The sequence below is a fragment of the Typopeltis vanoorti genome, chromosome 10 (assembly GCF_054136105.1).
Source record: "Typopeltis vanoorti isolate ZY-2024b chromosome 10, IOZ_Tvanoo_1.0, whole genome shotgun sequence".
In the NCBI taxonomy this organism is placed as follows: Eukaryota; Metazoa; Arthropoda; class Arachnida; order Uropygi; family Thelyphonidae; genus Typopeltis; species Typopeltis vanoorti.
Genome location: NC_143558.1, coordinates 31,624,910 through 31,652,598, shown reverse-complemented (window position 1 = coordinate 31,652,598; position 27,689 = coordinate 31,624,910). Strand labels below are relative to the sequence as shown.

General features: G+C 34.7%; 1 protein-coding gene across 1 annotated transcript in view; it reads right to left on the bottom strand.

The window, feature by feature from the left end:
* Positions 1 to 27,689, bottom strand: part of tw (Protein O-mannosyl-transferase 2) — a 303,353-nt gene that overhangs the window by 8,041 nt on the left and 267,623 nt on the right. Inside the window, exon 19 of the mRNA XM_090399620.1 lies at positions 9,522 to 9,633. Within this exon, the coding sequence (XP_090255746.1) occupies positions 9,522 to 9,633 (112 nt within the window). The remainder of the gene's footprint in view (positions 1 to 9,521; positions 9,634 to 27,689) is intronic.

Genomic DNA, 27,689 nt, shown 5'->3' with positions numbered 1-27,689 from the left:
GCATGACCTTCCCCTTACTAAATCCATGCTGTTCTTTGAAAAGTATAGATTCACTGTCAATTCATTTCTGTATGTGATACCTGCACCACATTCTTTCCACTCAGCAGAATCTTTTCTGTTTTGAGAGTCAAATTATACAGTTTGCTGAATTCTTATTTATCCAACAGCTTGAGTATCTTCTGCTCATACACCTCCATTTCTTCCTCCAGTGAAGAGGTCGTATTAAGCTCAACATTGCATATGCAGCTGTCATCTTGATAGCTCATAGCAAAATGGAACAATCTCTTCTGCACCTGTAACTCTAATGAAGGTTAGACCAGTCTAACCTTCATTAGAGTTATTCTTTCACATTTCACTTTAGGAGTGAAATAAACATTGTACATTTATTTCACTCCTACTCTATATATGCGAACTTTAGAGACATTCTCATATTGCTTGATTTTAATATTTTTTAAAGGATTCCCATGCACTGCCAGACACTGTTGGGCCAAATATAGTATACTCCTCACAGTTGGTCATAATTTCATGCTTTGTAGCTCAGCATGTAACCCTTTCTGAATGGAACATCTATATACTTAACCACTTCTCAGTCAGTATGATCACTGTCACAAACTGGAGGCAGAACAGTCATGTCTCTTACTTAAACCTCATCTGACTCCACACCTAACTCACTGCTACATGGAAAATTATTACTAGTTGCAGATATAGTTTTCTACCTTAACTGGACTCAAATCATGCAATATCATTAGCAGTGCACACCCTCTTCTATCTTGTCTTTCCTTCCTAAAAATATTGTACCATTTACACTCGATCTGTCTCATATCTCACTAATGCATAGTCACCAAGGCCACAAGCTCTTCCACTTTGTTTTTGATTCTCTTGACATTTATGTACAAACATAAGTTACTTCCAGGCTTTTTGTATATTCATGTCTGTAGTCACCATTTCCCAGTTGGACAACTTGCAGATGTCTATTTGGATCTAATGCTTCACTTATTAAGTATATGTAAAGATGCCTGCATAAGTACAGACTGGAAAATCATGCAATCATCCTTTCATCAAAATCATCTCCATGATAATGCAGCTGCATAACATTCTTACACAGATTTTCACCATTGCTCCCATCATGATGTAGTCTCTGGATAGGTCTCATACAAATAATAATTTCTCTAAAATTCCTGATAAATCACTTCTTCCCTCAAACTCCCTCCACACATATAGAAACTCTCATCAATAATTCTACATAACCTACAAACCAAATTTGCCATCATACCCTTCTTAATTCGCTGCTATCATATCTTGATAATAAGCTTAAGATTTTCACTCTCTTACTCTTCACTCTTACTTCTTTCCTTTCCTATCCTCCCTTATAGTATATTTATCACTAGTTAGAGCATTTGTATGATTTCGTTCACTTTTCTTTTCTGTTTTTCAATTGTATTTGTTACATTTTTGATTACTGCTTCAGGAAAACTAAATAATGTATGTTTTATGAGGAAACTGCCCTACCAAATAACATCTTGTTTTTATATTCAACTTTACATACAATTTTACTACTTGTCATCTAATAATATGTTTTAATCTTACGATGTCAGAAGTTAATTCATCTTAGTATCCCTCTTCAGTAGGGGAAGCTTTCTTATTCTTGACTTTGCTACACACACACACACACACACACACACATATTAGCATTCCATATTTTGTTGATCACCTATTCTTGTGTGGTTCTGGCAACATTTTACTGTAACATCACAAATACTATGTTATGATATACACCAAATACAATAAAAACATGAAAGTTAGCAGTAGTATATTATAAAACAGATAAAAATCACCGCATTTAAATTAGGTGATTTCACTATACCTAATTTAAACAAGCCTGTGTAAATTAGGTATAGTTTTTTCCCCCCCCCCAACTTAGGGAATTATTGCAGGAGACCCAATCTATCATACCTTTCCTTGAACCCATTAACAAACAAATCACTGACAACTGACTCTGGTAACCCATTCACCACTCTCCAAGCAAAAAATCTAGTCCTCACAACCTTGCTGACCACACCTTTATTCAGTTTCCAGGGATGACCCCTTATTCTGGTCTCTCTCTGGCCAAGTGCTGAAACATTTCCCCTGCATCTATCCTATAAAACCCTTTAACAACTTAAATGTTTCTATCATATCCCCTCTCTTTCTCCTATCCTCAGAGGGAACATTCCACACACTATCTTCGTCACTTGCCTCTGAATCCTCTCCATTGCGTCCTCATCCCCAACAAACCTAAGGGACCAGATTTGAGCACAGTAATCGAGATGTGGGCACATTAAGGCCTTATAAAGAGGAATTACAACTTGCTTATTCAATTTGGGTAGAGAATTTCAATAGGCAAGTAATCTTATGGGCAACCTTAGCAATATGTCCTCTAAACTTTAACTCTCTGTCTACCACCATCCCTAAATCCTTAGCTTCATCTATTTCTTGGAGTACAGTGCCATCAATGTGATAAACAGCTCGTAATCTATTTATCAAAGTGCATGACTTTACATTTCTCGACATTAAACTGACAGCCTATTTATATCACCTTGAAACTATTACAATACCTAATTTCGCATCATCAGCAAACAGCTGAATATTTCCCTTCAGGTTATTTTTTATATCGTTTATGTACAAAGTAAACAGCAATGGTTCCAGAACTGAGCCATGTGGCACACCACTAGTCACCTGTTTTTGCCCCACCATATACTGCTCTTTGATATCTGTCCAGCAGCAATCCTCCTATCCACTTAACCAGTATCATATTCATTCCCATTTGTTCTAATTTGCATAACAGGTATTCTGTCAAATGTTTCTGAAAAATCATCGTGTACCCATTTCCTTTATCCAACTTGGTTGTTACTCTATTATAAGAAGTTAGTAAATTACTAAGTCATGACTGACCCTTCACAAAGCCACTTCCATGTTGACCCTGATATAGTATCATATTTTTATCTACCCATTCTTGAATTCTCTTTTTTACCAATTTTTCTAATACTTTTACTACCATGCCTGAAATATTGATTGGTCTATAATTTGCTACTGTGGTCTTAGAACTTCCCTTATGCAAAGGAATAGTTTTGCCCTCTTTCCACTTCCTTGGAACTCTACCAGAGCTGAGATTTAAATTAAACAGCTTAGTCAAAGGCATTGCCAGTTCTCTTGTGCATTCTTGTAAAACCCTAGCTGATATCCTATCTAATTCTACAGCTGTATTTACATTGAGATTCTGCAATATCCTAAGAACTTCCAATTCATCCACCTCTGTTCCCACATTAATGTCTGTCTCATAAGTTAAAGCAGTAACCTCACTAAGATGATATATCCTTGCAAAGTAGTCATTCAATTAACTTAATTATTTTTCTGTCTCCTCATGACCATCATCACTCATTAAGGTTAATCTTCCCTAGTCATTCTTGCTCTTACTTGCCACATAACAAAAGAATTCTTTGGGATTTCCTTTGGCCTTTTTGGGTAGATTCTTCTCATAATCTGATTTTGCCTTCCTTGCCATGATGGTCATCTTTCTCTTTATATATAACCCTGCATAGCATTTTCTTCTTTTGCAGCTCATGCTTAATAATATTACTCATCCATCTAACTCCTATCTGATTAACATCCTTAACCTGCAGTGTTCTATGCTATGGTACAGATTTAAGCTTCTTCCTAAGCATGTCATGATCACCTGCCTTGTAGTTCCACAAATACCCCTTCTTGATAGAATATTCCTCATGTTTTACAATCTCGCAAGCCAAGACCACATGGTCACTTTCACCAATTGGAGGCAATGTTATCATCTTGGTTATGGATGGTTCTTCTGATCCTAGGACCAGGTCCAATACTCTTCCCCCCCCCACACGCCACCTTAAGTAATTATCTCTCAACAGTTGTACAAATTCTATTTTCTTCCTTCCAGTTTATATCTCCATAGTTGAAGTCTCCCAAAATAATCATTCTACCTGTACTGATTGTACTAATTTGACAATGCACTTCCAGATCATCTGTGGAAGTCCTTGGCCTATAGCAACAACCAACTGTATATTTTGTCTTACTGGTCTTAATCTCACACCAGATTGCTTCAAATGAACAGCCATCCTCTCGCCTGCCTCCTATTTCTTTTGGTGGAAATTCATCTACTATCATCAGCAGTACTCCTCTCCCCATCCAATCTTCTCTATCTTCCCTGAAAATACTAAACTCTTCACATTCAATCCCTGTAACTACATCATCTGTTGTTAGCAAAGTCTCATTAATGCCTATAACTTTTGGCAAGATTGCATTAACCAATGCCAAAAACTCCTCATTCTTGTTACCTCTGGCATTAGTATATATAAACTGCAACATCTCTTTAGTCCCCCACCCACCTTTACTTTCTGAATTGACTACTCCTATATACTCAAAGCTCTCTCCAGACACCAAAATCTTTCAGCTGCAGTTCATCTGCATTGTGCAAATCCTTCTTTCTATCAGAGACCACAGATCCACAAATTCTGCATATAGACTCATTGGTTAGCAATACCCTACTTCTCAGTTTGCCTCTACCATAGCATGGTAGGAGACTTATAATCTTCACCTTCTTGCTCTTAGTTTTGCCTCTTCTAACAACTCCTTTACATCCTCATCATCCCGCATAGAATACTTCTCACTTCTCAAATCATTTGTACCAACTAAGAGTATCATTTCCTTCAACTTACCTTTTTGCATCCAGATAGCATGGCTAATATTTGTGAACTTTTGCACCCATGAAACACGATTTTGCCATAATTTTAAGTACTCAAATGATCATTTAGTCTCCATACATAATTTTCTCCTTAACTTGTTTTTCTTGTTTGTTCAGTTGGTCTTTATTATTCCTTTGGATCACTTGTTTCTTTCTTTTTTTCAGCCCTACTTATCTCGTGTCGCTTCTGCAGTTTTTCAATTTCATGCTTTGTCCTATGAAGGATAACATTTAAGCACCTAGCTCTTTATTGATATCCATTTCTTTCTCCTCTGTTTCCGCAGCCACACATCTGGCATTAATATCTTTATTTTTCCATCTTATCGTTGGTATTGATTGTGTTCTCATCACCTGACAGACAGACACTTGCGGCATCAAATTCCTGCCATGTACCTTCAAGGGGTGTACAGGATATGATAGTATTACATGAAAAAATTTACATCATTACTAACTTCCTATCTACAATTTTCCTCCAAATCAGTCTGTTACTTGTCAAGACTTCAACATTATCAGATCTTATATTTCTATCGTCTAAGGCACTTTTTACCATATAAATCCACCTATATCTTGGTCTTCCTCTGGGTCGTTTTGCTGCCAACCTGGCAGAGAACACTTGTTTTGCTAATCTTTTCTCGCCCATTCCGTTTAAGTGACCAACCATATCACCTGAGATTAGCTCTGCTAATGCATTCCTGGATGCTGACAATGTCAAGTTCTTTCCTAATATCCTCGTTTTTAATATATTGCCATTGATGCCATCTTTTCTCCCCTATAATCTTTCTCAGGACTCTCGTATCTGCGGTCTGTAGTCTTTGGTCAAATGTTTTACTTCTGACCCAGCTCTCATATCCATAAGTTAAAACTGGTTTGAACACTGTTCTTGTATACAACTAATTTAGTGTTCCGACTAATTTCTCTCTTATTCCATATGAATTTATTCAATTGACTTCCTACCATACCAGCTTTGCTGATTCTGTTGTCTATTTCTACATTTAATTTACCATCTTCGCTAAAAATCGTGCTGAAGTAGCTAAAATGTTTAACTTGTTCCACAGGTTCTTCGTTCACAACACAGTTGACATTTATTTTCAACAATTCTGCCTATTTTCATTGTCTTTGTCTTTTTGTTGCTGACCTTCATACCATATCTATTACAACAGTTATTCAATTTAGTCAGAGAATCTTGCAGACTTGTAGCGGATCTATTTAGAAGTATAACATCATCCGCATTAACATCTCCAATTCTGATATCATGTTTAATACCACTTTCCTTCCTAATGTGATCCATATAGATAATGAATAACAGAATGGATAATGTACATCCTTGTCTCACACCAGATTTAACATTAAACCATCGTCCTGTACCTCTTTCAATTCTAACTGCTGACTTACAACTAAAATAAAGATTAAGTATTGCTTGATATAATGCCCCATTGACACCATATAACTGTAGCATATTGAATAGCTACTCTCTTGGCACTTTGTCATATGCCTTTTCCAAATCGACAAAACTTAAATACAGATCTTTGTTATATTCCCATGATTTCTCCACTATTTGTCGTAAAGTGAAGATCTGATCCTGACAGCCTCTATTTGACCTGAATCCAGCTTGTTCTTCACCAAGCTTTTCTTCCACAATTCTTCTCAAGTATACCTGAATATATCTTGCCAGGAACACTCAGTAGGGATATACCTTTTGTAATTCTCACATTCAGTTTTATTTCCTTTTTTATATATAGGTACTATGAGAGCTCTACTCCAATCATCGGGAATTCGTCCCTCTGTCCAGTGTAGCCACTGTAAGACTTTTATACCACCATACTTCAGCATTTCTGGTTGAATATCATCTACGCCTTTCCACATTTCAAGCCTTTGATGGCTTTTTCTACTTCAAATATGGATATGTATTCCTGACTGCATGCCTGGTCCAAGTTTTTTACCACTGTGTTGTCATCATTGCTTGTTTCATTTAGCAGTTTTTCAAAGTAATTACCCCATACTTCAAGGATATTGTTTTCTCCCATTTTCATGTCACCTTTATCATCTCTAACTCATTTTAGAGCATTCTTTCCTCCATTCCTAAGCTTCTTCAACAACCTCCAGAATATTTTGCCACTTCTTATTATTTATTTTCTATGTTCTTGCCAAAGTCCTCCCATGACTTTTGTTTAGCTAGTTTGACACAGTGTTTAGCTTTCTTACATTTGTCTCTGTATTCTCTAAGAGCACAAGCTGAATTATTTGCAAGGAACTTTTCATATGCTTTCTTTTTTTCCTTCACTGCCTCTTTAATTTCCTGTGTCCATGGAGTTCTAATTTTTCTATCCTTGCAGACAACTTCACCACATGCCTCTCTAGCTGAATCAATCAGGGTGTTCTTCAAAGCTTGCCACTGAATCTCCAAGGTTTGGTTCCTGTTCTCAAACTCTTTCATTTTTTCTTCAATAATTTTTGTGTATTTTAGTCTACAGTTCACATCTGAGAGCTGCTCAACTTTTATTCGCTTTAAAACTTTCTTACATGTTATTCTTTTCAATATGAAATAGTGATCACTTCCAATTTCAAATCCTCTGTACACTCTGGTGTCCTGCACCAGAGAGAAAACATCACTATCAACAATAACATAGTCAATGAGACTTTTCTTATTCCTTTCCTCTTCTCTCCATGTGAATTTGTGCACATTTTTATGTTGGAACATAGTGTTAGTAATAACCAATCCATTTCCTGAGCAGAAATCCAACAGATATTTGCCATTATTATTAGCTTTGCTCTTTTCTCCAAATTTTCTCAATATATTTTTGTATGTCTGACAATCGTTTCCTACTCTGCTATTTAGATCCCAACAAGGACTAACTTTTCCTTTTTCATCGTGTCCTCCTTACAGAAGGTCCCACCTTAGTAGAACCTTCTGCGGGACCATAGGCACAAATAAGTCTCATTGTCCAGTTCCCCATTCTGATATTTGTCGACATCACTCTACTTGAGACTGCCTGCCATTCAAGAAGATTAGCCTTGTATTTTGCGTTGAATACTATGGCTACTCCTCCTTTTCCTTGATTGTCATTGCTTGAATATTACATTTTGTATTTATTGCTCAGAAAGATCTCACCAGTTTTGGTCTTTTTTGTTTCAGTCACCCCTATTATGTCGATCTGGTACTTATCTAATTCCTCAGCTAGCTCCATTTCTTTGCCATTCAGTCTTGATTTTTTACCATTCAGTACTGATTTTTAACTCTGTTGATGTTGAGTTGCAGTGTGTTTTCAGATTTGTTCAAGTAGCTGACTTTTCACTGTTCGCCCTGGTTCCCTGGCGAAAACAATGGGGGCCTTATTTAACCGGGCGACGCCCTAGCCAACATGAAATTTTGTCATGTTGCACCATCATTTTGTATTTTGGTTTAACCAATAAGAATACAATTTGGTTGGCTAAATCCCAAATTGCCAGCCCATCATCGTTCGTTCAGTATCGAGGTAGATACCCAACAGATTGCACCACGAGAAGGTGAGGATTGGACATTAGGTCAGAAGCCCTGGTCGGTTCTCTGCATTCTTTTAAAGGCTATGTGGAAGTCTCCTCTCAGTTATACAGCTTTGACCCTTAAGCACCCCAGACAGACACTTTTAAAACACTTAATACAGAAAACTGATGAGGTCAAGGATGTAGGGTGTGACAAAGCAGAATGTTTAAGTTTATGTTCCAAAGGTGGTCAAAATAGTCCATCAAATTACATAGTTGCTGAAGAACACATTGACAAGCAGTAATAAGGAGCTTATTATTTTCTTTAATGCCTTCAAATGAGATGAAAGGAAGAATCAAAAATATATAATCACAGTGTGGTTATGTATTCTACTAACACACACTGGGAGTGTGATCATTATTTTATATAGAAGTCGTGGAAAATGTTGCATGTGTTGTATCTTTCTGTTTTATTACTAGCACGAATATAGTTTATTTCTCTCTCTCTCTCTCACTACAGAAATTTGTTAGCATACCACTGATGCTAGTTGCTTCAACTGAGAATGTTTGAGTAAGTTCACTTTACTTATAAAACAGCATGAAATGTTTATCTCAGCCCATTACATCATCTGTTATAATGTGCACCTATATTACAAATAAGAAAAAATGCACATAACAGCAAAATAAATACAAAGCTTAGCGATATTTGTTAAAATAAACAGAAAAGGTTCATTCCTATTTTTATGAGCATTACATTACTCCAGGAAAAAATAAATGTTGACAATAAGACTTGCTTATTGTTAACTCAGTTGTAATGCATTTAAGAAATAAAATAATATCAGCTCAATAATGAAGAACATTTTAAAGCAGCCCAGTATATCTGAGCTTTAAAGTATAATCCATGTTTAGCTGCATGAAAATTCTCTTCCGGATTACTTTAAATTGAAAACATGCTAATGAGGGGAAGGGAAACCTCTTCCACTACTGTGATTTGGAGACTACTTACCTATTAAGCTGGACAATGATTGAAAAAGAAAAGAAGACAGTTACATATAAGAAACATCCTATTTCCTATGAGATAAAATGAGATTTTCATAATGCAGTTATCAAGGTGAGCTTGTAGGTAAAACAAATCTAGAATTGTTAGCAATCAGTCAGAGATATTAGAAATCTGTTCACAAATTATAGTTCAACATTAACTATGATGCATCAAACAAGGTCCTTGATTCAGGATTTATAGGTAGTCACACTTAGAAAACAAAAATAAATTGTTATAAATAGAGAAGAAAATATTCTTAAACTAAATTTCTCTTACCTATAGGTTATTCCAGCAAAAAAGGAGCCCAGTAAGCAATGATATAAACAATGCCTATACTGGGTAGGCAAAATCATCGATAATGTTTCCAGAAAATAATCAATGATAACAGCTGAAAAATAACATAAAAAAAAGTAATGTTAATTGTAAAGAAATATTTATTTTATTTATTACAAATAATATGTACTTGGCTTCTTATCACAGCTATAAAAGCAAGAAAAAAAAAATTGATTCATCCCATGTTCTATGTTATAAACTTCTTTGAGAAAATCCTACTTGTAAAAATTAAGGTAAAAGTGATAATCAATCACATCCTCTAAAATTTTCAGACCTACACTATGGTCTGAAAATTTTCCAAAATTTCATACTTACACACTCTAATGCAAATTACCTTGCGAATTTCATCTCTCTCTCTTAAATAAATTATTTTAAGGTAAAGGTGATTAGGGATGTGTGTATCATTGCGACAAAAGATAATATAATTGATCAAAACTGGTATTTTTTTTGATAATTTATATGTTAAAACCTAAAGGACTGCCTTTTTCATTAAGACATCCCAAATATCACCACTCCTCTACCTATGATGCTCATTTGAACTGTACAGGCAACACATACTGGTGCTGCCGTCTTCAATAAAATAAAATATGTCACAGCTACTCTATATCAATCCTGCCATATAATGTTACCCAATATACTACTGTAAAAATAGCTTCAATCAATTTTAACTTGCAGTTAAATTTCTTCGTTAAATTCCTTTTACCTTTAACTTAGTGTCATAAAACCACAAAAGCTGGTTAACATACACCCTCTGTCCAAAAAGAAACTGAACTTTTTGAAAATAAAAGAAACTAGTGGTGCAATCTGTTGTATCTTGTTGTTGTCAAACGCGGCAACCTTCATTAGTGTTGTGTCAACTGTTTACAACATTTGTTTCATTAGAAGCCGAGTTATAGTGCCAAGAGTGACAGCGTGTTTTGATGAACGGTCAGGAAATGAGTTTCAAATAGAGAGCTGCGATTGACTTTTGTGTTAAAGTTGGTAAAAGTTTTACCAAAACGTATCAAATGTTCCAAAAAGCATACGGTGATGAATGCTTATCCCATATTCAAGTTTATGAGTGGTTTAAGCAATTTCAAAGCGGTCGTGAGACGCTTGAGGATGACGAAAAGCTGGGCCATCCAAAAACTGGACTAAGCGAAGTTAGCATCCAATAAGTGCGTGATTTCATCAAAGAAAACCCAAAATCGTCCGTGAGATTGATTGAAGATGAATTGGAGATTTCAAAATCAACTGTGCATAACATTTTGACCGAGAATTTCGGCCTTCATAAATTGAATTTGTGATTTGTTCCCCCACAAGTTGACCGACTACCAAAAAATGTATCGAATTGAACACTGCAAGGACCTCCTTAAAACGATTGTTACTGGTGACAAAACATGGTGTTTTGAGTATGAACCCGAAACAAAGCACCAGAGTGCTGAGTGGAGACCATCAGAAGAGGGGCATCCGAAAAAATAGTCTCTTGGAGAAGTCAAAAGTAAAGACAATGCTGATTTGTTTCACAGAAACAAATCAGCATTTTTTTTTTGTAGAAAAAATGGGGAGTTTTATCACAAAGTTTTTAAGCGATTGATAGCGAGAATTCGTCGCATATGGCATGAATATCGTGATGCAGGTAGCTGGTCACTTTTGCACGATAATGCAGCAACAGTATCCCAAAAATCGATATTAAAAACTCATTTAATGAATTAATTGACTGTGTCAAATGCTGTATCAAAGCTGAGAGAGAGTATATTGATTGAAATAAATGATTTGAATAATTATAATTGGCCTGTGTTTTATTTTCTATCAAAAGTTCGGTTTCTTTTTGGACAGAGGGTGTATATAAATTAAAATTACACAGCATGGATGAAAGAACCTATTTATCACCAACATACACTTAGTTCATGTTCTAATACATGAATTTTGTTATTCTAGAATTGGGGAAAAAAAAAAAATCTAAAAATGTTTAATATAAATAATGTTACAAGATAAAATTCTCAGAAACTAAAATAGTTTGTAAGGTTTAACCAAATTAATATGTTCTCACTTGGATACGTTTCATACCTTAGCATGTGAAACATCCCAGTGAGAATGCATTAAGTGATCAACATATCTGATTCCTCGAATATCCTGAGTTTGTGAGAACTCTTATACAACAAAAGGTAAATGAGTGCCGACACATGTTCATTTAATGGAAGATTTAATTAAATCTTCATTTTGTTCAGATAATGTGGACATCAATGCTGAGAGTGACACCACTATCTTTGGCAGTGTCAGAGTACATTACATGTTGCCAGTTTCTTTGAGCAGACAGTATATCATGACATATATTCATTTAAAGGCACACATTCTACTTACTTGATAGTCTACCACATAAAAATCATCAACTCTGCATGAGAAATACTATATAAATGTTTATGACTGCAGGCTTATTTGATCCATGTGGGAAAAAATGTCTAAGTTGAACCTTTTTATTTGAAAATAATAGCTATTGTATCTGTGAGGTAACACTGGGTGTTGGTAATATATTAGTAAGACTCAATTTTTTATAATTTGAATTATGTATTAAAAAAAACTTTTAGCCCACCCATGGTACTAATGCAATGTATGTTTACAACCTTTTGTGGATGCCATACATGTAAAATAGATCATTAATCTTAGTGCGTTAATAAAGGCCTATGGCAAGGATGTACACCTGTGGTGTTTACCTGTATATGGCTGAATTCCAACCAACAGGATAAGTCTTAGGTGACAAACACTTTCATTATTTAATGGAAGACCACTGTCCATGCTATTAATATTAACTCCAGACCTCCTGGGATCAAAAGACTCATCTTGGGAGATATACACTATCACACACATACAAAACTCAAATATACCATGTTTTAAGCTCACTGAATGTGTCCAACTCATCAGCAATCTCATTTAATGCATTCCGCTTAACAACGAGGCTCTTTGCTTGGAGAGTGGTTGTTAAGTGGAATGCATTAAACTGAGATTGCTGATTGAGTTGGACACATTCAGTGAGTTTAAAGCATGGTATTTTGGAGCTTTGTTTACTCCCTTGCTTATAACCTCCTTATACAGTTTCCAGGAGAGCATCTTATTTTTCCACTGTCTCCCATTCCTTGAAAAATTTCTTTTGCATTAACCTCGATATCCCAACTCTTCCTTCTCTTGTTCAGTAAGATCTGCATTTCCTCAATCTCTCTTTACATTCCAAAGACCAGATACCATCTTCGTCAATTCTTGTCGTGCACTTTCTAATACACTGCTATCCAAAAGCTAAGGAAAAACTACATGTGTACCGGTATATGAAAAAATTTTCATCACTACAGCCAAATGTGGACATAAATTTATTGCCAGCATACTAATAAATTATATGTTAGAAAATTTTGTACATATTAAACTGCAATATGTTTTTGGCAAAAGTTACAAATTTCGTAAGGATGTAGTTAAGGAATTAACATACAGTGCTTACTGAAAACTGTGTAGAGACATTTAAGTATCGAACTGCATTGCAGATCTTACAATGTTGTACCATGCTTAGAACCAAGTGATTCAGGAGTTCTTGAGACAAACTGGGCCACTCCTTCTTCAGAACAAGGATAAGGCCTTGTTTGTTTTCTGGAGGGGGAATTTCGAGCCCAGTGCACATACCTATCGCATCACAAACATGTTCTATGGCAGTGTTTCTCAAAGTGTGGCACGCATACACCCAGAGGGGGGGGGATAAGTGGTAATTTTTGGCTATGCATCATTACTAAGAAAAAAATGAATTTAAACGTATATATTTCTTAATAAATTATATATATTGAGGAACATATATATTAAATTATATTATATGAATTCTACTCAAATTGCGAGTTACTATCGTCCTTAGGGTGATAGTAACTCGCTCCCTGTGGTAAACAACACGCCCTCTGCAACAGCTACTATACTGCAGATGCACGAAAAACAATTAGTTTTATTATGTCCCTGAATAAGGTACAGAGACATTTGCAGGCTGTGTAATATATTTCTCAACAAATAGTGCAATTACAGACAACTGGGATAAAAACGGCACTAACTAATGAATCACATGTCCTGTCCTGCAGAAACTATGCATAGACTCGAGCAAAACCATATGTTGCCAGTACAACATATGGTTTTGTTTGACATCACCCTGTCATGAACGTGTTAAAACTAAGAAATATATAGTGAATGTGTTTCAGATATTATTCAAAATCGGTTGAAGTGAATTAGCGTTTCAACTCAATTGTCGGCTTGCTTTTGTTTTTGGGTTGCGCGATCTTTTGTTAATACCACACCAATCGTATGCACATTTTCATAGCTGCTCTATCTCTACTGGCTACCATTGCTGTCTGTTTCGCACTCTGCTTTCACTTTTCATTAGTAATTTGTGAAGAATTGTTCATTACATATCTCGAGTCTTGTAAATTACTGATAATTTCTGCTTGATATAATGGGAAAGAAGATGACGTTATTTGGGTAGATGACTTTGACGATGCACACAAGGAAACCGCTCTCAAGGCTGGTAAATAGGAGCTTCTTGATAAGCCATATCCATTTTTTTTCAGTTTTTTTCTGAAAATCCCAGCATATATCTTGCACCATGATTTTTTTGCTTTAAGTTTGAGGGAAAAAATGCTAGTAATATTTGAGTAAATATGGATATTTTTAGCTTTCAAATTATTAAGTATGGATCATTAATTAAAGACTGAATTTATAAAACGCACAAAAGAGAGCAATATAGCAGATACAAGTACTTGTAAGCAACAAGAAAACGTCAATATTGTATCTCTCTCATTGATAAGTTATTTAAATTAAGTAAAAATTTATAGTTTCTTTTTAAATTTTGTTCTATTAAAAATAAATCATATTTTTTGTTTACATGTACATATAAATTCAAATAAAATAGACATTTACAATGAAATATCCTTTTTTATTTATTATTATTTTGATAACAGGGTACTTGGAAATAATGAACATTTAAGAAGGGATATGGGTATCTGAAGTTTGAGAAACTGTTCTATGGGACTGGGATCTGTGGAGCATGCTGGTCACTCGATTCAATTAATATCCTTGGTTTCTAAAAGTATCCCCCCTGCTTGGGTACAATGTGGAGTGGCATTGTCATTCATAAAAATGAATTTTTTACCTATAGCACCATGTATCCTTGGTTTCTAAAAGTATCTCCACTGCTCAGGTACAATGTGGAGTGACATTGTCATCCATAAAAACGAATTTTTCACCTACAGCACCATGGAACAATTGAACATGATGTTGAAGAACTTCATTGGAATATTGTTCACCACTCATAGTCACTTCTTTTCCAGCATTTGTAGCTCGGTGCATCCATTAAGCATCAGTTATACAAATTGCCACAAGCTGATTCATCTGAATTTGCAGCTGTAATTTTCAGAAATAGTATTCGCCTTAGGTTTGGACACCAGTTTATATCCTCATCAACATGAAAATCAAGTGGTTTTCTATACACAATAATACCCTATGGGACTTGACCAATGCCTTATACGATGGAACCCTAACCCCTCTTTATTTCTGCATATCCATGATATTTATTACCATAATATGATGGAATGACTTCACAACTTGTGCAATGTTAAAACTTTGTTCCTGTTCACCACCATCCCAAGATTTCTTCTACCTTCTTCCAAATTTTCCCACCAAGTGTATACTTTTCATCCCATCCTTTCCTACCTCCATAACCTCATGACTACAACAATGAAATGATTCCACTCACTTGCTTATTCACACAAAACTAAGCCTTGATTACCATTAACTTTCATAGTTACATGGTAATCGGTACTCTGTTAAACTAATAACTTCAATTTAACCAAAATAATCACACATTTTGATCTTCATTCAAGATCATTATCTGGAGTGTGTGCGTGTGTTTATATATATATCAGGGACGAATATTCCAGGTGTGCTAGGTGTTTAGTGCTCATCCATGAAATATCAGTATCACCGATATTATATTTTTGCATTTATTCCCATTAAAGACTCACCCAATTGTTTGCATACTTCGCGCAATTCCTAAAATTGAACACAATATACTGTACTAATGCTTCATTGTCCTCTTCCCGAGGATATGTCCTTCTTCATGAAGAAGGTGCTTTTCACCGCGTAAACATTGCATCACATTTGTGTTAATAACCCGGGTGTGCTTTCAAAATGCATACACCTTTGAGCCATTTGAAAAGATGTAAAGACGCAGCGTGTCAAATTCTTAGCGTTGTATTATTTTTAAACCGCTGAGAAGGCGTGACTAGGTGAGCTCACCTAGCGGCTGTGATTGGTTAATGTGTCAACCAATCCAATTGAATGTTGTCACTGTCATAAGTTGCGAGATTACTATATCCAACGGCATTATTACAAACAGCTGTTACATGTTTTCTGGAACTGAAAATCTGAAAGTGGATGTTAATTGTTATTTCTTTTGCTCGTGCAGTATAGCATCTGTTGAGGTTGCAAAGTTTTTTTAATGGTATAGAGATATTTTTATTCTAGTCTTCAGAAACAACAGACAGTAAAAAATATCTATTCCTGAATAAAAATGAATATTCGGTGTATTATAAGATGTTGTTGATCAACAACAAAATACCAGCTTATGTGAGATTGATAAGACAGAAGAACCGCTGATACTAAAAAATTAAAAAAAAAAAACTAATGAATTTAGGATGCCCGAAAGTGTGGATAATTCCGATAATGATTGGATGTTATGTATACTGAGTCTCAGTAAACAAAATAAAATTCTTGGAAAACTGAGCAAAATATACACAAATCAGAGAAATACACATAATGTGCAACAAATTTTCCGAGATGATTTGCTGCTCCATCAAACTAAACCGCATTTATTCCTGCAATACTCTCTCTCTCATATTTTTTTTTTTTAAAGTATGCCATCATAAATTCACTTATTCATGATTAGAATTTATAGGATCGTGCTATTCGCTCTACCCAGCAACTTATAGGACACACATATCACAAATGATAAATATAAATTATTCTTTACCATTAAATGAAAGTATTTCTACTCACACTTATTTGTTCCTATTCTCACATGTCTTATAAATGACGGTTCACATCTTTGAGTATTTCAAATATACCAACCAAATATAGCATTCTCCTGCATTGTTGTTTTCTAATCAATTATAAAACAGATTGTTCCCCCAATCTATGCAGAAGTATTCAAAGTTATCCTGCAATTAATTGCATTGGGCCAATTAAGATGAGTGCTGATGCACTATGCTCTCTCAAAACTTTCATACATCAATAAAATGCAATCACGCGGTCATTGCCGTCCGCTGGGGGGGGGACCTGGAAATGCTTTGTCTGTCTTAAAATTTTATTATGGGTTGGCCTGTTGCGGGATAACCATAGAACATGTTTTATTGCAGTAATAAAACACGTGTTCCTGTTTTTGGTTCACCTTTTTCATTTGTGAACAGTGACCAGTTAGTTTGCCCTCTGTCTAGTAAATTACAGAGTGAAGTGTGAATTGTAAATTTATAGTGAAACAAATTTAAACAAAAAAATACATTATGATGATAAAAACGGTTATTTTTGATCAAGAAATGAACAGATGGTTGTATCATCCTTACAGTTTATCGCAAACCCACCAATACAGGTAGATACTTGCACTTCACCTCTTCACACCATATTTCTCAGAAACTTAGCATTGTACACATGCTAAAGAATAGAGCCTCTCTCATTACGACAGAAGATAAAGACTTCCAAGATGAACTGTCCCTGATATCAAATAACCTTACAAAGAATGGTTATTCTAGAAAATTGATACACAAGATTTTTTTCTGTGACCCCCCACAAAGACAACCTGAAGATATACATTATAATTCTATCATAGTGATTCCGTTTGTGGGGTCAATTTCCAATAAGATTGCCAGACTCCTCAAGCCGCATGGAATATGAGTGGCTTTTAAACCTGCACAGACCATTCGCCAATTTTTATGATCTCCGAAAGACAGTCATCCATTTTTTAAATATGCCAGAGTTTTACAACATACCCTGCTCGTGTGGCTTGAACTATATTGGCCAGACTTCAAGAAGTTTTGAAATCAGGAAGAAGGAACACGTAGGAAAAGTCAATAATAATAGAGAAGACAAATCGGGGTTAGCCTTTCATTTTGGTAGGACTAACCATATGATAGAATGAGATAAAAGCTCAATGCCCTACTTAGAGGAGGACTTCCGCTCCCGAATTATAAAAGAAGCCACAACAGTTCTCCATTCAGAACAAAACCTTAATAGAAACCAAGGATTGATTTTGCCTGAGATCTGGAAGACCCTCATTAGATCTTTCAACATGCCAGAATTTAATTTTGCTGCCAACTACAGAACGTTCCTACATAACTAGTAGATCATGCACGCACATGTTCTTCTGCTTTTATAAATATGCAATTGTATTCAGTTCATTTTATGGTTTTAGTGTAAACAGTTTTTAGCATTTAAGTGTTCTTATTTTTTATACATCTTTTACCCTGATGAAGTCAACAGCCACAGTTGGTGAAACTAGTTGGTATAACTTAGTTTTTAAAATAAATTTGACCAAAAAAACCCAGTAGTCATTCATTCTCCTAAAAAAATATATTTTTAAAAGATAAGTGTATGTAATTTAATATTATTTTACTTGTTAGTTTTATGTTTTTTTGCTTTTAAACTGAAATAATTTAATTTAGAATTAATTAATTAGTTGATTTTTAATAAAATATGCCAGTCAATTTTTTAATATATGAAATTGTGCTAAAAACTATTAATTCTGAATACCTTTTTTTCCTCAAGAATTAAAGATCATTGAAAATAATGTATTTATAGTTTACATCGACAAATAATTACATAAAAAAAAAGCTGAAAGACGTTTATCGATGTAATTATTTGTCTCCAAGCTTACCCCCCCCCCCCTTAACTCCTGGAAAATACGTGAGCACACCCAACCGAAATGATCACGGGACACCACTGAGACACACACACACAATATACATAGCATGCTAAAGTAACACTAATTTGGTCAACCATTAACATTACTGGCATGACCTTCGGAGTGAAAAAAGCACCTACTACATCAAAGTTAGAGTTTATTTATCTATTTCAGTGAAGATTACTAATAGATAATTAAAACATAAACAGTATTGGTGGTGGTCAATACATGAAATAAGAGCGGAAATTTGCCTAGTGTCCCAAGTTCTCCGGTTTGCCAGAGAATTCACAACAGAAGTTATGTGAGCTAAATGTGTGTCATTTATATTCTTGGGAATTTTGGACCACCATTATTATTTATATTAGGATGATTAATCAAAATTTCACAGACTTCCTTAAATTTGCATTCATAAAGTTTAAGTATGATATAAGAAACACTTCCTTTCTAATGATTTTGGTGTAGCATTAAAAGTGCAATTAGAGAGGGAATTTATCAAAATCTTGTTTGTGTTCTTTTGTTACAGAATGGAATTGTGCATCCTGTTTCGCCAATATAAGGTAAGGTATACCTTACAGCAGGCCTGATAAGAGGGGGGGGGGGAATCAAAGGAGTTGAATATATTTTTCAGATTATTTAAAGGGTAGCATTAAGGTTATAATTGTACAGAATTCTATTTATTTTTTGATATCTTTCTAAAATGGAATGGCTATGGTTTTACTTTATATTATTTCCATTTTTGGTGGCAGTTTTGTGAAGAATTTTATCAATGGTATTTTTGCTACAGTCTTTGTAAATGTATTGCTAATAATTTGTAATTCATGCTTAAGACCTCGCTCATTAGAGCTAATTGTCATTGCTCTGTTTTAGAAAATGTATACAGAAAAAAAAAAAAAATTTGCGAGTTTTGGTTTTCAATGATAAACTTGATGCATTTGCATTGCTTGTTCAGTAACTGAAGAAGGTGTTTACAGTTTGGTAGTCATGTGGCCAGATAATGAAAACATCGTCATATGGTCACCCAAACAAAGAACACAAATGCATACAATTTATCATTTCAGCTCTTATTTCACATATTGGCCACCACCAATAACATTTATGTTTTAATTATCTGTTGGTAATCCCCCCCCCCCCCCCGCAATCTAACTGTTAACACTGGCCTAACATCTGGATTGGGGGGGTAAGATAATTTAACATAGTATGCTAAAGTGTCACTTTAGCATACTATGTGTATCCTAATGTAGCTTGTCTATTTGTGTGCATATATATATATATATATATATATATATATATATATATATATATATATATATATACACAGTAAAACACCTTTTTTACACTTTCCAGGGGACTAATGAGAAAAAAGATGACTTACTGCTAGTATGTGACTCTACATATTAGATTACAAAATTTAATAACTGAAAATAAATGAATTTACAATTACTTACATTTATCTATTTAAAAAAATCTTTAATTGTTGATTGTTTTTGCTTTTTCTGCACTCATAAGTTCCACCTGCCTCTCCACAGTGTATAAGGCATTAAATGCCCCATCGTCTCCTGATGCACTTGCAATATACTGCCTCAAAACAGAGATAGCTTCCATTGCTTCTTTACTAGTAGGGACGGTAGGCCAAGGTGGTTTGAAAGGATGTCTTCTACACTTGGTACCATTGATGTAATCACACCAACATCAACATAGTCTTGAAATGAGGAAGGCTCATCCATCACATACCAGTTGTTGGGCTCTGACATATCTTATTTTTCCTCCTGTAGTTGTTCCTCCTCTTCCACAAACAGTTGGGTATGGTTTCAGGAGTAACATGCAACCATGTTTAGGGCACATAATGCATAGCATGCCCATTTGTTTTGGGTCCATACCATTATCATGCATAAACACAGCTTTTTTAACAAGCATTTATTTATATTTCCATTTAAATGCATGGATGATGCCCAGATCTAATGGCTGAAGCTCACTTGTACAATTAAGGGGAAAGAACACTAATCTAATGTTTCTGAGCTGCAAATCTTAAGGGTGTGCAAGACATTTGTGTAGCAGTAGTAGTATTTTGCAGTGATTTGCCCCCATTTTAGCATTCAGAGCATACATGGTGGATGTGAAGATGCTGCTGGTCATCCATACTGTGCTGTTGGCATCATATTTAGTAGGCAGATTTTTCATGTTCTTGAAACACCTTGGCTTTTTAAATTTACCAATTACCAGTGGAGGTAATTTTTCTGATCCATCAGCAGTGACCATGAGCAAAACAGTTACCCTCTGCTTGCTGAGTTTTCCACTGATACTTCTCTCCTTTAAAACACGTTTTACTTGGCAGAATGTTATAAAAGAGCCCAGTTTCATCAACATTGAAAATATTTTTCGGTTCATAGTCCTGAATAATAGTCTTGTTCATGTTTCCACTGGTTTACAGTTTCCCCTGCAACACTATTACTTTCTCCACACACTTGATTATATGCAATAATGTGATGAGTCTTGAAACAATCAATCCATCCATTTGATGCAGTAAAACCATTAATCCCCAACCTTGCAGCAAATTCAAGGGCTTTCACTCGGAGTATAGTATCATCGATCGGAATACCCGACGCTCTCATAGAAACAAACCATTCCACCACAAGTTTATTCAATTCATCATATGTCGATGTCCAGATATTTTATTTTATTTTTTTTTTGACATAGTGCCAGATTGCTTTGCATTGAGTTTGATGGTTGACCTGTTTTTTACTATCGTGTTCAAAGTGGACACGGAGAGTCCAAGATCTTTTGCTAATTACACACGTGTTCTGGCATGCCAATCTACACGTTGCAGAATTGCCATCTTTTCTTCTACCAAAATATATTTTCTGTCTTTTTTTCTCCCTGTTACTAACATGGATCATCCACCACAACTTGAAAGCACTATCACACTCTATATACAGTAAAACTACTTTTTTACACTTTCCAGGGGATTGATGAGAAAAAAGATGACTTACTGCTAGTATATGACTCTACCTATTAGATTACAAAATTTAATAACTGAAAATAAATGAATTTACAATTACTTACATTTATCTATTTAAAAAAATCTTTAATTGTTGATTGTTTTTGCTTTTTCTGCACTCTTATAAGTTCCACCTGCCACTTTTAAATTACGTATTAGAAATTTCAATATACCAAGTGCTTCTGAATTGTGACTACGAACGCCTGCGCTGCAAGCTAATGAAGCGATATTTCACGAATTCCGGTTTATTCACTGATATCTAATATTCACGATTTCAATACAGCACTGTGAATGTGAAATTACATCACAACACATTACGGGTGCCACGAGCTACTGACAGTTTAAAATTACTGACATGAAAACGTCACGGTATCAATTCGTACTGCGAATGAAAAATCATGGCATTGCTCATCACTACATCACTACTGCAAGCATGCAAGTCACCGTGATGGCGAAACAAAACTACAGCCGAAATGAAGCAATGCCATCTGGGAACAGAAATGCACAGATTTCCACAGAAATCGATTTGAATGAGAAGAAATCGATTCAAAAATCAATTTTGCCACCCGAGAAGAAACCACAAATGACGGGAAATAACGTCCACATCAAGTTGTTAATGGTGGGAAAACAATATATTGTAAGAACAGCCCTTAAGACGGGACCAACGGAAAATGACATAAATGGCAGGAAAACGTAAATTGCGGGAAGAACGTAAAAATGGGGTTTTACTGTGTGTGTGTATATATATGTGTGTGTGTGTGTGCACTCCAGATGATGCTCTTAATGTGAAGGTCAAAACATTGGATAATTATTGTGGTTTATATTAAACTGAAGTTATTACTCTAACATGGTAATTGTCTCCATAATTTTTAGACCAAAGGACTTTTGAAAAAAGTCCTTTGGTCTGTATCTAACCTTTAGCCTACCTATAGTTATTGGCTCACAGTGGGTATTCCAAGTGGTAAGACAACATTATAAAAAATTCATTAAACTTGTATAAAAAGCTTATCTTTTAAAAAAAACCTTTGTTTATACATCAACTTAATCTTTTGTTTCTAAGATTAAATGATAAGTTACATAAATTTAGAAGAGGCAGACGTAGGCTACTATCTCTAAAATTTTTTAACTTGACTTCATATTCTTGGTTTTGAAAATGTGAGAAAAAAAAAAATATATATATATATACATAAATATTTTTAAAAAAAATTCACAATTATCCAATACAAAAATACAAGGAATAATTAATTGCACTGCACTTGGCTGCAGGTAATCTGCTAAGTAGAACTAAGCTACATGTTCTGTTGAGAGCCCACACACCTTTAATTCCCATGCAAATTTCAGTCAGTGCCAGCGTGCATGCTGCATAATCTCCACTCACTCTAGCCATTAAAGATGCATTTTGATGGCTTACTGCAGACTCTGTACAGGGAATCACATTACTCTCTCTCTTCATATATGACTAGTTAATGCTCACTTTACCTGATTTACGGTCACACTCAGAATGTCTTGATATTTGTAACAGTTCATGACTATTTATTTTAAATTACTCTCTCTCTCTTCATATACGACTAGTTAATGCTCACTTTACCTGATTTACGGTCACTCTCAGAATGTCTTGATATTTGTAACAGTTCACGACTATTTATTTTAAATTACTCTCTCTCTTCATATATGACTAGTTAATGCTCACTTTACCTGATTTACGGTCACACTTGCTTGACCTGTAAACTGTTACAAATATCAAGACTCAGAATGTCTTGATATTTGTAACAGTTCATGACTATTTATTTTAAATAAATTATTGCTCAAACTTTTTTTTTTGTGAATTTCCCAGATGACTGCCACACATCTAGCATATCCTGATTATATATCCCTCACTACAGTACTAATATATTATGGGTGTACTAAAAGTTTTAGCCTTTCATGGGTAGGATTCACAAAAATGTAATAGAGCAATGTAGGAATTGCATTGAACTGTGATCAGGTTGGATATTTTGGTGTTAGAAGACTGCAGTAAATGCACATAAGCTGGCAGGAAAGCTAATTATTTTGCTCTGTGCACATGTCAAAAGTTGGTTAAAATTAATAAATATATGCGATTTCTGTAAAGTGAATGCAGCATAGTAGAGTATATGCATGAAAGAGGAATGTGCATGCAGTGTTATTTACCTTAAAGTCAAGGGCCTGCATGAGCTATTCAACATACACGCCAAAAGAAAGAGTAATAGCCAGCTTGTGTTGTAGAGATTTTTGAGCACAAACAAAAGGCAGCAGTCTATATGGAGTGATATGGAAGTGATATTTTTACAACATACAGTAAAGACATCTAAGTAAGACTGTATATTCATCTGCTTCACCAAATGCTACTAAGATGGGTATGGAGGATACTCAATGCACTTTATTGTTTAATAGTACATGTCTGGAAGGAATGTCAATCCTATGTACAAAGCAAGTCTCAGGAATTCTACTTCTGTTACAAAAGTGTATGTCCTAGCATTAATTCCACATCAGAGTGAAGACCACACGTGAAGCTGAAGTGCACATCAGTGGTCTACTGGAACTGGAGCTGAAAAATCTGCACTTATTAGTTACCACCCATGTGAAAAAATGACTGGTGGTTTGTTGTAATTGTCATTCAATAATCCTTATTTGATATATATTCATATCAAATCACCTTTATCATGTAAACAGCAGAAGATAATAAGTCATCAGTTATAGAGGATGCTACTTATGATTAAAAAAAGTTCTGATTTTCTTCAAAAATCATTATACTTAATACAAGTCTTTAGTGGACACCCTGTTCTGAGTAGATATTGTGTGAAGATTAAATTTTAGATATAACACAATGTGGCATTAATTACCCATGCACCAATAAAACCCAAATCAGCTTAACCTTTACCCCTCTCATATGACAATGACTGCTCCATAATTTTCATCTCTATCTTGAATCCTCCTTTATGCAACAGAACTATCTTTTCACTTAAAGAATTTACCTGAGCTACTGAATTTACCACCCCATACTTATGTTGAACAGCCTCATAAGAGGCAATGCCAATTCTCTAACATATTCTCATAATACATGACCCAACATCTATGTCATGACAGCCATATTTATATTAAATTTCTGCAATATGCAAAGTACTTCTAATTCATTAATCTCTCTTTTCACATCAGTTCCTATCCTACCTGTTACTTCTGCAACATCTCTACCTGGATAATACACCCTTACAGAGTGATCAGTTTGAAACCTAACTATTTCATCCTCCTCTATCACCTTCCTAACATCAGTTTTCATTAAAGATTTCCTTGAGCTTGCATGGCTTCTCATAATCTAATTTTGCTTTCTTTCTATTGCTATCATCATTTTTCATATATATATTATGTGGCCGGTACCTGATTTATCCTTGTGCTTCTTGGTATGCTTTCTAATACTGCTACCTTCAAACATCCTTTGACCCTTAACATGAACTGCTACCCATGGCTGACCCTAGGAATTTTGTCACCCCATGCAATAGCATATTTTGCTGTCCCCTCCCCTCTAAAGAAACTCTTTTAATGATGTCTTAAAAGCCGTCATTAAAAGAGCTTCAACATATCTGATTATAAATTCTAAATAGTACCATTAGCTAATGAAAATTCATAAGTTAATGAAAAATGATCATAAACTAAATTTTTTACAGAGAGAGAGAGAATTAACCCTTTAAATGCAGAATTTTGTTCTGAAAATGTGCATTGCATGGGTAATTAAAATCAAGCAAAGATGAGTATACTCGTCAAACACAGCGTAAATGAACCGCCTGTAAATTTTAATTAAATTATAACAAAGTTAGTTTATTTGAAAACTCAATAATTTTATTGCTCCAGAATTCATTAATATCACAAATACTATCAACAACCTAAAAAATATTGTTTTTATAATGTATTACTATTAACTTACATTTAAGTAATGCTCATCACGTCACATAGAATGAAGAACTACTAAATCACAAACATGTAACTATGGAAAATATAATTTTTTTTAGATTTTAGAACATTAACTTATGTTATGTCATGTCATAACATAAGTTAATTTACATTTGATGTTAATGTTTAAAACGAAACTTTTCTTGCTTTCAAAATCACAAACAGGGCCAGTGTAGTCTAATTTCTGACCGATTTCATGTTCAACTGAAATCATGGCAAGACCTTCTAATTAAGTTTTGGCCATTGTAGAACGTAAGTAATTTTTAATAAGCTTTACTTTTGAATGAATACACTCATTGGTGGACCTTTCATTACAATTTCCAGTCTTTCGGCATCACTTAAAGAGGGATTCCATCTTGCTGGATCAATGTTCATTTCAGTTCATAATTTAATTTTTTTTTTTGAAGAGGAAGGTGTTAAATCAGTTTCGTTTTCACCCTCATTGTTACTAATATTGACATTACTGGGATCACAATTAGAACTACTTGCCATGAGCTCAGAGTTTTTGATTTTAGCCCTTTCACTTATTTTCTCTTGTACTACATTAGCTGTTTCAGTTTTTAGATAATAATAAATTTAGTTTAATCTTTTATCCAAGTGTAAGCAAACAAAGTCTGTGCCTGAAGTAACTTCAGGACTGAGGAAACTTGTCATATAGGTGGACCAAGCTCTCATCACTACTTGTCTTAGTATCTCCCATAATGCAAAGCACATCTCCTTGCAGACATTTATAATACATGTCTGCAAGGAGATGTGCTTTGCATTATGGGAGATACTAAGAAAAGTAGTGATGAAAGCTTGGTCCACCTTTACCACGAGTTGTTGTTCAAACTGAAAATCTCACATCAATCCTGAAGATACTTCAGGTGCAAACTTTGTTTGCTTACACTTGGTTAAAGGATTAAACTAAATTTATTATAGTCTAACCAAGTGCAAAAAAACTTCCAACATCAGTTTTTAGATATTTATACAAAGCCCCGCTTTGTTTCTGAATATCACATTCTTTTTCTGATTTTCATTTGTGATATTCTGCACCTGATAGTTTTTTCTTTTATCAGACATATTGGAATGTTAAAATTATTTTAAAAACCAAAGCCTAAGTATTAGTAATCATTGAGCAACTGTATTTATGTATTTTGATTCTATTTCTTTAATTGGTTTACTCTTAACCAATTATCTCATTATTATTGTTTGGTCTCATTGGTTAAATGAGATTTACCCTCAGGTCAAGGTCAACTCATGGCCAACAATGGAATCGGAAATAAATACAAAATAGAAGGTGTTCTGCTAACATCACATTGTCTGATATTAACACTGACAGTGCGATATCAAACGCAACATAATACATTATTATAAATTGCTATGATTTTTAAAAAAATATACAGTAATGAAATTTTATTATGTAAAAATTTAACTAATGACAATCTGAAGTCTGGTTTCAACAGAAGGAATAAATGACTTTTTTATGATTCGTTTTTCATATAGTTTAGGCCAAATTTGCCACCCCCAAAACCTTGCAGCCCCGTGCAAATGCATGTGTTGCACCGTCAGTAGAGTCAGCCCTGCTGCTACCATCGTTACCTTGCACCATTACCACATATTAACTGAAAATCTCACATCTGACAACTTTCCAAGTTAAGACTGTATAATCACTCTTCCCAATCAGAGGCAATGTAGCTGCCTGTTTAAAGCAGATCCTCTGATGCTGTCACCAGATCTAGCACTCCCAAAACCTAAGTTCCCTTCCATCACATATTGTTCTAAGGTGCTGTTAATCACATCAATCCACTCTGGCTTTCTTCATTCTGCCATCAGGCAATGGCTTTATTAATCTTTCCTCTAACATTCCAAGCAAGTGACCATATCACCTGAGATTAACTCTTCAGATATTCATTAATGCTAACAATATCAATTTCTTCTAATATTTTTTTTTTACGATTAATATAATTTTGCCATTCATCTTATGTCCTTCTTTCCTAACTTTTCACAAAACTTTCACATCTGTGGTCTCTAGTCTTTGAACCACTAATTTATCAAATCAATAAGTTAAAACTAGTTTGAACACTGTATTATATACTGCTAGTTTAATGTTTTCCCCTTTTATTCCATATAAATATATTTAACTGGCATTACGAGCAATAATATCTGACCTATACATGAAAAGTCGCAGGACCTATAGCATATCAGTAGTGCCTTGTGTGAGCAA